Source organism: Penaeus japonicus, unplaced genomic scaffold (assembly GCF_977035675.1).
Source record: "Penaeus japonicus unplaced genomic scaffold, GWHDUDI00000001_assembly GWHDUDI00000001, whole genome shotgun sequence".
In the NCBI taxonomy this organism is placed as follows: Eukaryota; Metazoa; Arthropoda; class Malacostraca; order Decapoda; family Penaeidae; genus Penaeus; species Penaeus japonicus.
In genome coordinates, this window is record NW_028234403.1 from 45,325,121 (window position 1) to 45,340,120 (window position 15,000).

Below are 15,000 nucleotides of genomic sequence, written 5' to 3' on the forward strand. Positions count from 1 at the left end.
CAAAATACATAAACCTTTCTTCCTGAAAATAAATTCCTGTTGTCTACTATCAAACAGAATCTACCCATGCAGCACAACTCATTTGAAAATATTGTCAAGTTCTCCCGGACCACTAAACCTGCGCTACCACTTAACACCATTGTCACACCTGAACCCGAGCAAGTGCCTGCCCGATCATTGTGTTCCCTCGCTGTTATCTGCCAGGAGGAAATCAACATCCGAAGCGACTTGGAAGACCGGAGAGGATGCAGTATAATCTACCGTCGCTGAGCCAACGTCGATGAGCTCGGCATCGTCGCTGACCATGGAGGAGGCCGAGAACTGTACTGTTGGGTATGGAACTTTGTGGCCCGAGTCAGGCGAGTTTTGGGACGGAAGCAGGAAGACAAGAGAGATTGCAATGATGACATGCCAGGCGCTGTGCACATACTGCAAAGAGGGATAATGGGATTAATTTCAAATATATAAAGGGAGGAGATAAGGAATTTTTTCTTTTTACAAAGATCATTTTCTTGGAACTAATGGATGCAGGCAATGAGTAAAACTATGAGCTCTGTAGCATTTGCTGTAAGGTCTAATGCTATATGAAACCTTGATATCCAGAAAGACAATGATTTATAGTCCTTATTTTTGCCTGAATAATAGTTCTTAACATGCCAATTAAGATGATATCATCACTTAAACCCATTCGCACCGGATGATGTGCTGACACGTTTCATGGTCTTTGCGTCAGACGCAAGATATCTGGCCAAGGCCGGCGCTCAGGGTGAGTGAGCGGGCAGCCCAGGCTCGCGGCTTGTGTGCCCAAGAATCTTGAGGCGTTATGCTTATGCGTTCAAAAACCCCGGCATTACCACCATACAAAGCCAGAATCCCCCCGGCGTGAATGGGTTAAGACAAACAGATGGTATGCTCCAAGAGTATATATAAAAAAGATATCTGTGATCCTTGGAGAAACTCCAATAAGTTAGGTCCTTTTCCCAAAGTATGAATGAGCAAAAAAACAAAACGAATACCAATGGAAAGGAAATCTATTAAATTGTTAACTAAGACAGACTGATATATCTTTGACTTTTGGCTAAATTCAATTGACTCTTTTTCACTTTCTTTCTATGTAAGTTTACTTCTAATCTTAGCATTTAGACCAAATTCTACATTCTACATAAAAACTAAGTTTGGTACACATGCATCTAAAAGAACTGCTTGATCCAACTAGGAAGATCCAGAAGTTTAAGATTATTTGTTTTTTTACTCTATCATAATTTTTTATTTTTACCAAACTACACATCAATCGAAGAAAACTTATTCCTGTATCTCATAATAACAAAATCTAAATTGTATCTCTTCTTGTCTCTTCTTGACAGGCATATTTCAAGAAGAGAGGATGACATTTTTTTTAACCCATTCACACCAGTTGATGTCCTATCATGTGGTTGGAAATTATCCCCAGACCCGGGTAACATCCTGAGACATTGTGCATTTTCTCAGCAAGATCTGGGTGGCCCAATTGTGTTTTGCTGAAACATCAGCAATAGAACACTAGATTGTTCTTAGATGTAATTATTTTTCATAATTTCTTGGACTGTTACTTTAGTTTAGGTGTTTGAATGTTATAAAATGTGTTATAATGTAAAGAAAAAAATGATGTCACTGAAAAATAAGTGATATCAATGACATCATGGTAATTTCTGCTTCTGATCAGTTGAATAAAAAGATCCGAGTCGAAAAATTATTGTTAAATCAAATGTGACTGGCCAAGAAATAAAATAAAATAAAAAAATTACTATTTCTAATTTGTCGATAACCCATGATATCATATCACGTCATGTCACGAGATTCATTAAGTATAAAACATCTTTCTTGATACCCCACTAAAAGAATACTTCCACTTTCCATTGTCATTATCACATAGAAGTGAAGAATATAGGCAAAGTACAAAAAAAATAACACTAGAAAAGCATTATTGTAACATGTTTTCAACTAAAATAATTCCTCTGAACATGGCAATATTTTTACATGCTTTACACTGTAGATGCAACCATGCAAACTATAAGGATAGGGCAGGTGAAAAACGATATGAGAGGTTCAGTGCAGCACCGTATGGCATGAAATCACCCCAGAATGAAGTGTCCTGCACTTGTTCTCTTCCTGGCAGAAGCAGAAGTAGCCAAAAATACATCCCGTTGTGAATGGGTTAATAATCAACTCATTGATATTACTTGTTTATCTCCTTTATGCACATTTTTCTAATATCAAGAAAGTGCAATCCTTACACTAAAACTAGCCTAAAGTCAGCTTTCTATGGCAAATATCAACTTTGCGGCAAGTGTTAGAATATGTCAGATTTGATTATGGTTGATTGATGATCCATTACTAGACTAGAGTACTAGAGCCCTCTCATTACACCTCCTGATAACAATGAATTGTCAATAGGCTAAGGAACTATTGGTTGTTCATGTGCTAATTAAAAGGTTGTAATAAGTTCAACTATTTGTGTTTAATCATTTATCTTCTATCTCTCCAAACCCTCCATTTCTGCATAGTATGTCTTCAAATCAAAGGAATTAACTCACTCGCGCTGGATGACGTGCTGACACTTTTCGTGATTTTTGCGTCAGATACCAGTAACGAGATATCTAGGCAAGGCCGGCGCTCGGGGTGAGCGAGCGGGCAGCCGTGCACCCGAGAGTTTCAAGGCATTAGGCTTGTGCATTCCAAAACCTCGACATTATGACCATGCAAAGCCAGAATCGCCCTGGCGTGAATGGGTTAAAAAGTCCCTTTTCTCAAAACATAAGTCAGTGAACTTTGAGATTGCTCACAAAAAATTGTTTAATACAAATTGAAAGCATGTTAACCCTATGACGACAGTGCGTCACACTCGTGTGACACAGCCAAACTCCCGATGCCAGGGCGTCATGCCACTGTGACGATTACAATGCAATATTGCAATCGCCCGGCATAGGGGTCTTCGCGTAGCAAGTGCCCCGTCGGGAAAAGGTTAAAAATTCAATAATCTCTGTTCAGCATTTTCTTCTAATCCCCACTCCCTCCATTCATGCACCTTGTGTCTACTAAGTCAAAAAGGCAGAAAATTTCTTAATCTCCAAATATCATACTTATATACAATAGCAAAAGTACTCCAAATCAAGAGAAAGTAATGGTGTTTAGTGAATAAAAAAAAAGAAGAAAAATAGATAGACCAAGGAATTTTATACAATAGGATCGATTTTTAGAAATGGTATTTAGTTTACACTAATTTGTACTCAATACAAAAGTTGACTGATTTTATATTGAGATACCAATTTTCATCTCTCATAGTCCAATGATTCATTCTTAAAATGCTATATTTCAAGAATTGATATAGATGTATAATGAAACTCCCTAAACCAGAGTTGAACCTGACTTTGTATCTGACTTTGTAGTTGAATTTTAGAACCAATGCCACTGAATGCCCACAGGGATTGTCTATAAAACCTCACTATCATTACTCTAGTATTAGTAGATAATTAATTTCTATGGAGCTAGTAAGATCCTAGTTTGACAATCCTTTTGTTGGGTCTCTGTGGTCTAGTTCCTTTAGTACTTCACTCTCTGGCTTATATCTGAGGGAGGCAGAGGTTCAACTATGGATCAAGGAGGTACATTATTATAAAGTACTCTTTTGTTAATAATGCTACAAGAGAATAAAGCAATATCAGTAACAGAAGAAAATTTGCCCCTTTTTTCCCCCTATAATACATGATTACATATAAACCATCATTCCATTTCAACCCAAAAAAACACAAAACCTACTTTGTAGTTATCCTTGGTCTGTATAAGAGCAAACATCATAAGGCCAATGAGGGCGAGAGCCACGCCAGTCCCACGGTAGAGTATCTGACGAGGCTGGACTGAAGGCCAAGATCCCTTATGCCACCGCCGGTACAGAATGCGGCAGATCTGGAAAAAGGAAGAAAATAAAAAATTAAAAAATAATTTAAAAAACGCTATGGTGATCACTGTTTTCCCCGCTTATAGTATGTATATATAAATATATAAATCTAAACACCCCTTATTCATGTATGATATATAGCTGGAACTTAGGAATAAGGTGGATATTACTTGTTATGTAACTCCCTGGACAATCTGAAATAAGGGTGTTGCTTGATAAGAGTTCACTGTCACAATCAAAGTCTTCAATTTAATTACATATAGTAAATCCTCATACTTAGTAACACTCAGGAACAAATCATCTCCCAAAAATAAAAACAACATATTCAGTACTCACTGGAATAGCAGTTGCAACAGCCATAGGAAAGGTAAAGGATGCTAAGGCTGTTCTGCTATACTGGACGGCAGGAGCAATGATAACAACTCCAAGAGTGTGTAGGAATGGACACAATGTTTCATCCATCCCAGCTAGATTGACAATGGTCACCCAAAAGCAAAGTAGTGAGAAGAAGAAGTCAGTAAACTGCAGCACCTCATATTTTGTCAAACAGTATGACAGCACCTGAAAAGATGAACAAGAATAGGTCAGCCAAAGGATATGAAGATTTTGATAGCAATCTTCTTGCTCAGGATGCAGATTGAAACAGGTATTTTATCAATATCTTCAAGTTGAATAAAGCCCTCAACAATCAATATATATTTTCAATTTTGTCATAGTCTTAATCATTACTAAATCAAATTTATCCTGAAGTATGTGAGCCATCTCTGATGTTTACCATATAAGATGAGTAAAATCATCTTTCTGTAATCCCTGAGACTTCACAAAATAGAGTAAATAATAGCAACTCTTACCTCATTATCACAAGCATGATAAAATATGGATGCAATCATGGTTGCAGTGAACAGGAGGGCCTGGGCATAGAGGCGGCGACGTATGGCAATAATTGTGGGTGGTATGAAGAAAACATTGCTAACAGTCAGAAGGCAGAGTCCTGTCAGGAATGCATTCCAGCCCTGATAAGCTGCTCCATCCTCACAACCCCATCCCTCCCAGCCAGCTGTACATATCTGTAAAATATCATGACATGATTAATTCTCAAATCTTTTATAATTCTAATCCCTAAATTCTCATCTGCCACAAATAGGGCTTGCTAAATTATTAACCACAGAATTTTTCATCATCTTCTAAGAGCTGTAAAAAACTGGTACATCTTTTTTGCTTGTTAACCCGTTGTGACAGGGCTGTTTTGGCTCCAAATGGTCAAAACTCCAGGATAATTCAAACGCATAAGTCTGACGCCCTAGGCTATTCGCCCATTGTGGCCGCGTCCAAGCACTACGCACTCAATCACCCAGCAACCGGCCAGGACGATAGCCATGATAAAAAAGCTCGTCCCCAACAGCTGGTCCTGCCACCACTCGACACGATATTTTGTCACCTTGGTGTTAACAGGTTAAAGATGTATGTATAGTGGCAACTAATGTATGTATATCGGCAACTAATAAACCTCATACAACTACATATTCACCCTCCTCTCTTCAAACAAATCACAAGTCATGGTTGTTCCAGTCTCTTCTTGTTGTGAATGGAATGTAATGTGTGTGAGATAGTAATTCTAGTAATGTATATCATATTTCATTCAGTCAATCTCCCATCCTTCCCCCTCCCCATTCCCCTTTTGCAACATGTAATATCATATATCAGAGTCACCTTCTGGTGTCTTAATGTCTTTTCACCATGTATACATATAAATACAAGCTTTCTTGTTTTACATGGTATACAATGTTTTGTCGCTTAATATGTTTTATTTACATTTTTTTTTCGCACTCATCTATGAGGGGTAACTTTTTTCAAATTTGATGCTTCACTATCTACAATGTATTTGACTGCCAAGGATTTAATTTTTTCTCCTGAAGAGGGAGTCTTGAAATCATGATTAACTGTAAGTTCTATTGTGGAGCTACTTTGTTGTCAGGACATTATCGTAATTATCATAATAACAATAATAATAATAATAATAACAATAACAGCCATAAAAATCTTTTTTTGCAAAAATTCAAAGAATAGGGAAAATGAGTGGGGTTAGATATGCCTATTAATAGACTCCTTCATGACTATGCCCAAGTAGAAACAGTGTATGTTCCCCAAAAATCTTCCCTCAGTTCCCACTCACTCTTATCAGGGGGTTTAGCACAAGGACATGAATCACCCAAGAAAATTATTAAAAATAACATCAAACAACAAGACAAGGGGAAAAAAAAGAGAACAGTCAACTCACACAGCTGGTGAAGAAAAACATGCCACGATGTGTTTCCTGACACAAGCCATGACCACCACAAGGCTGTTCCCCAGTGAAGACACAAGGCTGTGTTCGGATGTCAACGCTAACCATGACCTGGTCTACCTTGCAAGGTGCTTTGGCCCTGTTTGAAAAATATAATACAAGATTCAGCTTTTGTATAAACTATTAAAAAAAAAAAAAAATGCTAGAAGATGTACAGATAATTACTTTAATTGCCCAGGGAAAAGTAATTAGTATTTTCATGTCTGAATGTTTAGAAAAAGAAAAAAATTATACTCAAGATAATAACATAGATAATAATTACAATAGAAAACAGTAGAATCAATAAATCAGAAAAGATAGGTGACAAAGGAGAACTATCAAAACTCAAATGCCTCTGCAACATCAGTCAAGCATACCCTTTATAATAGCAGATTGTCTGGAGGGCGAGGTACCAAGTGTCTGGTTCTGGGAATGGGATCAGGATAAAGTCTGCAACTGTACTCGATGAGAAAGAGGTTATGTTGAGCGTGAGCTGCTTGTCATCGCAGACCAGCAAGTTGTCTTTGACCTCTGGAGGGCGGGCTTTCCGGATGCACCCTACTACCGTAATCAGTTGGCTTGTTGCATTCTAAGGGAAGAGCGAAAAGATAAAAATTAACATTTGAGTGTAGTAAAGATAAAAATTAACATTTGAGTGTAGTAAAGATATAAGTGATTTTGACAATAAATTGTCAAATTAATTATCATAATTACAATGAACTCCAAATTAATCAGGATAATACAAAAGAATTGCACTAAAAAATAAAAGCAAAAATAGAGATTAAGTAAAGTAAAATAAATAAAGTACTTTACTACTAAAAAATTACCTTATTTTTCTATTAGCTGTGTAATTATACCAATGAAACAATCTCTTGCATTTGCTTTAAAAAGGCAACAATGAACAGAGTATTGTAATGAATGTATAATAAGTAAGAATGAGAATTATTAATTGCCTTAATATGAAGTAAGCATAGAAGGTTTCAAGATTGCACAGTTTGCATTGTAAAATAATACATTTTCCTGTATACCCTTTCTCCAAAAAGCAAGTTTTGGCAGTATCTAAAGCGTATCATTGCTCTCTAACCCTAAAGCCCTATTCACCATGATTATGACTTGCCATGATTGTGGCATAAACTTTAAAAATTTGGTAGGCTAATTACCATACATCCTTTTATTGTATGAGATGGATGAAGTGTCTACTAAATATATATTTTACTGTTTTATTAGCTGTTATTGCAACCAAATGTTCTTGTTATAAACAAAAAATGTGTACTGCATGAGAGGGTACTCAGCTTTGCAGAAACACATTAAGAAGCTGTATTTCTGAAATAAATGAAAAGTTAGAATGTCAGTGCATAGGTATGCATATGTCTGTGTGCATGTGTGTGTATGTGTGTGCAGGAAGGTGCAGGAAGGTGCAGGAATGTGCAGGAATGTGCAGGAATGTGCATGTGTGTGCATGTGTGTCTTTCACACTCTTTGTGTTTTGCCATTTCCTTATCTTCCTTTGCTGTGTAATCCATGTATGATTGTTCTAGTGTATTTTATTTTCTTCTAAATATAGATGGCTTTGCAAGGGCTTAGCCACCAGAGTAAATTATGAAGCATACCTGACCTCATCTGTTTGCTCCATTCCTTGAATTTTCAAGAAAAAACTTCTCATCTGAATCATTCTTATTGTTGATATTACCACTACTATAACAAGGACAATAATGATAGTAATAATAACCTTGGTAATTTTATCCACAAAATCAATTCAACTGACCTACTAACTGACTCAGTTCATGTGTAATAAAAAAAAGAAAAAAAAAATCTGTATTTCTGACATCAATAGGCTCATAATTTTTTCTATTGCCTTGGAGAGGGGAAAACATGTGTATTCTGTCATTAGTTAATGGGGTGGTGGAAGGATGAAGCATTCAGGGAGGGGAAGTGAAGGCAGTTGCTCTCTCCCTCTCAGTAGGTAATTTTTCTCGTACTGATGCAATCATCTCCAAGTCAACTAGATATGGGAGGCCCTTCTTTTTAATAGCAAGGTCCCTGTCTTAGTGACTTTGTGACTCTTAAGAGATTGGTTAGTCATTCTAGATCAGTGGTTTTCAAACTATTTAGTATGATGGCACAATAAGATACAATTAATATTTTGGTGGCACACCTGCCCTTTGATATTTGACTGGATTTGCATATCAGCAGTGTATTAGGAGGAACACTCGACAGGCATACCCTCGTTTCTTCTTCAACGTTCAGCAGTCTTGACCTTTTCTTACTTTATGTTAGTGAGGGTTGAGAACCTAGTTCACACATCGTCACACCAAGTGAATCCCAGTGCTAGGTTGTTGTTCTGATATGAATGACATAGTTTACTCTTGCTAGCAACTGCCACTGTCTTTGTTAGGTCTACACTTGGGATAGTAGAATTAGGCTTATCATCAACCATCACGTCACTTCCACTAGAGTCATCACATTTACGCTTGTTTATGATGAATTTATCCATTTTTCTCAGGCTCAATTTGAAAAAACAAAAGAGTAACTTCCTCTAGTCACAGTCAAGGCCACACTGACACATATTGGGGAGTAGGGAGCGGCTGGAAGCAGGCTGCTTATAGACGCATACTGGACACGTACTTGACCAGTCTGTCATTCGCAGTACAAGTATTATTCTTGCCGATCAATGAGGAATTCTCAAACCCTAGCAAAATTATATTTTTTTTGCGGCACACCAAGGAGATAATGGCGGCACACTAGTATGCCACGGCACGCACTTTGGGAATCACTGTACTAGATTGACTGGCCTAACTACCCTGTGCTAATGCAGCTCTAAGCATGTCTTTTAACCCCCTCACTACGGGCAGTAGAAAACGCTCCTCGCCCCGTATCTGAGCTGCCGGCGCGCGCCAAATTTTAAACGTCGCTACTGAATATGACAAGTTTTAAGCCAAAACCTCTACAAGTTTATAGCCAAAACCTCAACATAATCATCATGTGTTATATATCAAAATATGCAGTTAACCTCTTCCCCCATATACATGTGACAAGTTATTTACATGGGTTGGGAGGAAGATGGAAAGAGTGACCTTGGTGGGAGGCCTCACTCAGATGACCAAAGAAAACGATTGAAATAGTATGGTAAACTAATCATAATGTGTTTAATATTTTTACATAATGTTCCATGAATAAATAATAAAATGATTGCTAGCAGGGCCCATCAATGCCTCCCCTGGTATAAGCGAATCCCACTCTTATGTAATAAAATATTAATAATGAAAGTCAAGTATTATATCGTATTATATCCGACCTCTATTCTGAAAGATCTCGTACAGTATCCGGAAGAAAGAAAACTCAATTCCACCAGAACTCAGCCAAGACGCAGTATGCACGTCCTCGGATTTGACGCGAGCGCTGCGAGGACGCAATATACTCGTCCTCGTGTTGAAGGGGTTAAACAACTGATGGTAAAAGAAGCAAAATGCTTTCACCAAAATATGTAAATATTTGCGTACTTACCATAAGAATCTCATCCATGTGTAAATTGATACTAAGTGTTCCCCCAATATCTGTGAAAGGCAGCAATGTTAGGTGAGTGAAGACTGGAACATCTCCTCGCACTGAAAGCCAGGTACTATACCATTCTGGTCCCTGTGAAAAAGAACTGACATTAAAAACTTCTTACGATATAATTTGACAATTACACTCACTACCTTCTCTCAATAATGTAAATCACAAGTTGCAAAAAATTATTACCAAGGGAATCTACAAACTGCTCTATGTACCTGAATTAAAAAGGTATCTGTAAAGTCACTAGGGTGTTTGATGCGGGCTAACTGAAGGATTGGGTAACACTTGTGATTTTCATCAGGTACACTGTCTGGTTCCCTTCTTGGTCTCATTGTGTCTTCTAATGCTTGCTGATCGCCTGAGGTACTACTGGTTGTGGAGACTGATACTGTAATGTTTGGTGGCACAGTTCCATCCAACCTGACATCCTGTTTTGACGACACCTCCATGAAACTGGATGTCTTTATTTCTTGTATATGTGGAGTGCTGTCTGACAATGAACCACCACATTCTGAAATATGTAGAAAACTAATATAGCATGATACAAGTCGATCAGAAAATTGATAAAGCATGATGTCAGTTCTGGGAGACATTGGAAACAGCCAACAAATGATAATTTATCATATAGAATGTGTGTGTATATTTACATATTTAACTATATACCTATATATGTACAAATGTATGTGCATAATATAAACATGTACATTTACATAGACAGAGACACACATGCACAAACACATACATATGTATAAACACTCTGAAGTGACATTAGGATTTTCCAGTGTTCTTTTATAAATCTTGAACCTTTTTGATTTTCAATCATGGTGGAAGAAAGTATTTTTGGAAATAATCCCAACCCACCCCCATCATTGTATCATTGAGAGAACCATCACTTTTCTGCCAGACATGAATATCTAAATAGCTCAATACACATAAAAAAGTCATAAATCAAACTACTACTAATACATACATACATACACATATCTACTTGTATATGTATGTACGTTTAAATAAATAAATAAATAAATATCACTATCTAAAACACCTACTTTCAGAGCAAAAATACACCAACCTTTAGTCTCTATAGTGATGTCTATCATTGTCTCTCCTTCGGTGTTTACTAGGAGATAGTAATACCCATCAGAAAAGGGCCTGGTCTCAGTGAATAAGTGACCTCCTCCCTGAGAGATGTTGGCCACCCCTCCATCCGGGTCAAAGGTCGGAAGTGACCTGGCCTGGAGGGAGAGCGAGCGGATGCACCAGCGGAAAAGGCGTTCCCCCGTGTCATGGTTGATGATTTCCTCCCGTATGCGGCAGTTGGTGATGTTGATTTGCAAGAACCACGTATGCGAGGGAACATAAAACCTGCACATACAAGATGTGGAATCTTAGGAACTCATATTACATGCTTTGATAATATGAAGAAAAACAGGAAGGACTGAAGAAAGATCCTCAAATTTCTTGGTAAATCTTTTGCCTATAAATCCTATTTGCTATGATTGTAAAGCTATGCTGCATATAGATTTTTCAATTGACCAGCAATTCCTTTTAAATCTATTGTGAATCCTGAGATCCTATATAGATAATAAGTATTACCATAGTTTCAAGCATAATTCATGGCAACCAACAGAATATTAGGGGAGGTGATTTTTCTAAAAATACAACTACTGGTCTAATACTGTCTGATAATAATACTAATGATGATTCAGATTCTTTCATTAGAAAAATATGAACCAAGAAAATTCATGCTTAGATAGAAAAACATGAGAAAACATTTTGTTTCATATTTTCTTCAAATTCAGTTACTAATAATAAACAAATCTACAACTGAAATATAACCCTTATTCAGATACTATACCATGTGAAACTACACAGACTAAGATAAAAAGTAATAATAATAATAATTAATAAAAACAAATAATAATAATAAATAAATAAAAATAATAATAATAAAAAATAATAATGATAATAAAAATACCATTACTAAAGCAGGTGACTAAACCAAAGTAAAAATAGAAAAGAAAGAAAGAGAAATAGAAAGAAAGAAAGAAAGAAAGAAAGAAAGAAAGAAAGAAAGAAAGAAAGAAAGAAAGAAAGAAAGAAAGAAAGAAAGAAAGAAAGAAAGAAAGAAAGAAAGGAAGAAAGAAAGAAAGAAAGAAAAGAAAGAAAAGGAAAGAAAAAGGGAATAAATCATACACAACAATGGCTCAGATTCTACTAAGAGCAAAACTACCAAAGTGACTCAAACAGACATCAGCAAGCACTAACTAGGTTACCTGTAATATGAAAGATTTTCATGTGTGCACACAGTCTGCTTTTTCCCAATGTTGATGGTGTGTATCTGTTCCTTTTGACTCCACATGGCAACAGAACCTAAACTGTATCGACATTTGTGCACAATACCCTGCAATTTAGAAAAAAGAATCATCTTTCTTTTCTCTAACTCAGTCATGTTGTTTAGTATTATCTCACTGTACATGAGATATACTGCTATCTCTATGTGTTAAATATAAATGGATGAATTACAACATTCAAATATCTTGAACAAAATTTGTTCAAATCTCAAGGAATAAAAATGATATCAATTAGGTTTAAGACTGAGACTCTAATAAAATATCTATATTTAAATCTTTACAAACCTTGTCTGATTATCTTTAAGCATTACATTCTCACATTCATTTTTCATATTTCATTCCTTTGCTTCTTTCTTTCTAGTTTTCTCTTTCCTTCATACTACCATTCTCTCCTCTTTTCATTCAAATCTAAAAACATCCTCCCTCCCCAACCCCTTCTCCTCTTTTCATTCACATTTAAAATCATTCTTCCAATCCTATCACCATCTATAATTCGGAATGAAGAGAATAATCAACTGTCAAACCTCCTGCTGCATTTGTTCATTCCAGTTGGGAATATATGCTGCAGCAAACCAGCTTCCTGGCAAAGGGTTGTAAATAGGTAGGATTGTGGCATCATGCGGCTGGTAGGCAGAGTATGTTGTCACCTGAAAATATTTTGGAAGATCAGATAATAAAAAAACAATGCTTCTTTTTCAGTACATATCCTACTTATCAGAATAAATCCTGAAACAACATACAATGGGTGACATACCTTATGGATTGCTGATCTTTCAATGTACATATAATCTTTGAAAGTTGAATTGTCTTTGCCAACCACTGGATAGCTACCATGCTGGACAAGCCTGAAAGAGAAAAAATCTGTTTGATATACCTGAAAACACTCACTTTCTGTCAACCTAAAGTGCAGGGTTGCAGGAAGGATGGGAAAAGATGAGGATTAGGTTGCAAAGCTGATGTACAGTTACATGGGAGTATCTAATTGTATAAAATGGATGTGATGACATTTACTCAATCTTCAGGTTATATGATATTCAGCTTTCCATCATTTAAAAGCTTAAAGGAGAGCTTACATTTTCAGAGTCACAGATATTCTGAGGGTGGAAAAGAAAGCATCAGCATAAACAAAACATTGCTCACTTATAATCAAGAAGTAATTGTAATGAGGAAGTGATCTTCTGACTCATTTACATAAAATTGCTGTAGAATGGATTCAGCAACTTGCTCTGTGGCCTGTAATAATGTTAATAACATCTTAAATTTCACTGATGTTTGAGACCCATGAGGTTACAAAAAGCAGTCTTGCGAATTATATAATTGTGCATTTGTTGTGCATGCCATCTGATCAAGTGTCAATTTGTGTTTATCTCTAACCATACTTTAGTAATTCTTTGTGTATTAGAAGTCATTACATTGTATAGAGCGTGTTGGTTATACAAGTAATCATTATTCCACAGAAAAAGTTGATTGGGAATTAACAGGGAGAATAACCCAGAAACCCTTTGTTCTTTATTCCTTATGATGAGTATAGTCAGAATATGGAATATTACTTTCTAAATGTAACAGCTCCATAGAATTACAACAATGATTCAAATGATTTCCACTAATTTCCAAAGTATTCTGCTGTTCAGGTTGCATTTATTTTTATCAAGCTTCTTCTGCAAATCACTGTATTGTACTACAGAGATTATTGGTATTCTGTCAGATTTTGCAGTTGAATATGTTTTCCCACAATGTCATCGATGATGTTTTAGCATCTATGCTAATTCATACATTATTAGAGCTGTAAACTAGACAGGAATTCACCTCAAGAGTCTGGAAACTGAGATATCACATTTAGGGCTATTTTGTTGCAAAAAGCTTTATTGATTCGGAGGATGAAGTTAGCTTCCTGAAGCCTCTTCCAAAACATTTAATTCATAAATCTCCTCTACTGATGAAAAAAAGGAAGGAAAAGTCCTACTTTCATTAAAATAAAACATAAAGCAAATGGACAAAGTCTATGTCAATGAGTTACCCACCAACTAAGGAGTGTCTGTAATTATCTTTACTTTAGTGATCTCATAACTTAATCAATACCATTAATTTTTCTTAACTAATTATCTTATCTTAATAACTTTCATAATAATAGTACATACTTAATTACTCTCCATAAAAATATTTTAATAGGATTTTATTGAGTTAATAAAGTACAAAATAAACAAACCATCTAGTAAATTTAAATTTTGCCTCCAGCAAATCCTATTCACATTCCCAAAAGTACCTACATATCACTTCCACTTACACATGCACTTCCCGCACAGGGCATCCCGGGTCGTCCATAAAGGCTGCAAACTCCCATGTTGCTCGGGTCACCTCATGTGGTATGTGGAAGTGAAAGAGGGTGACGTCTTGGTAGGTGTAGTAGGGCTGCAACAATCCCTCCTGGCTCACCTCTGGCACCAAAGTATCACACAAACCTGTAAAAAAAAAATAGGAATATATCTGATTTTCCCATATATACATATATCATGGATATATACATGGTTATGGATTGCCACCAGTAGATATATATCTAAATATGGGTATGTACTATATCTTTCAAGTCTGTATAAAAACAAGTTATTCAAATGAATGCCAGATATTAATAAAAAGCAGTATCATTATAAAATGAGAATTCAATTACGAAAAAGGATCTACTATTCATAGTGAACAGTAGTAATCATTCAAATCACCTTGAGGATCAAACAATTCATATCATGCATAGTAATGTAATAAAATAACATATGAATTTTCCAAACCTTAAAGAATATTACTAAAAAAAAAAAAAGGCTTCTATCAATCAAAAACCTTAA

At 36.1% G+C, this 15,000-nt stretch overlaps 1 protein-coding gene across 1 annotated transcript in view; it reads right to left on the minus strand.

Annotated features, from left to right (window-relative positions):
• Positions 1-15,000, minus strand: part of LOC122262654 (post-GPI attachment to proteins factor 6) — a 20,043-nt gene that overhangs the window by 458 nt on the left and 4,585 nt on the right. The window contains exons 2-14 of the mRNA XM_043030748.2: positions 14,451-14,625; positions 12,921-13,011; positions 12,691-12,813; positions 12,089-12,216; positions 10,885-11,177; positions 10,028-10,323; positions 9,762-9,893; positions 6,635-6,846; positions 6,213-6,357; positions 4,786-5,001; positions 4,271-4,495; positions 3,796-3,942; positions 1-429 (exon numbers count right to left, since the gene is read on the minus strand). The exon at positions 1-429 is cut by the window's left edge and continues 458 nt beyond it. Coding sequence (XP_042886682.2) covers positions 175-429; positions 3,796-3,942; positions 4,271-4,495; positions 4,786-5,001; positions 6,213-6,357; positions 6,635-6,846; positions 9,762-9,893; positions 10,028-10,323; positions 10,885-11,177; positions 12,089-12,216; positions 12,691-12,813; positions 12,921-13,011; positions 14,451-14,625 — 2,438 coding nt within the window. The 3' untranslated portion in view covers positions 1-174. The remainder of the gene's footprint in view (positions 430-3,795; positions 3,943-4,270; positions 4,496-4,785; positions 5,002-6,212; positions 6,358-6,634; positions 6,847-9,761; positions 9,894-10,027; positions 10,324-10,884; positions 11,178-12,088; positions 12,217-12,690; positions 12,814-12,920; positions 13,012-14,450; positions 14,626-15,000) is intronic.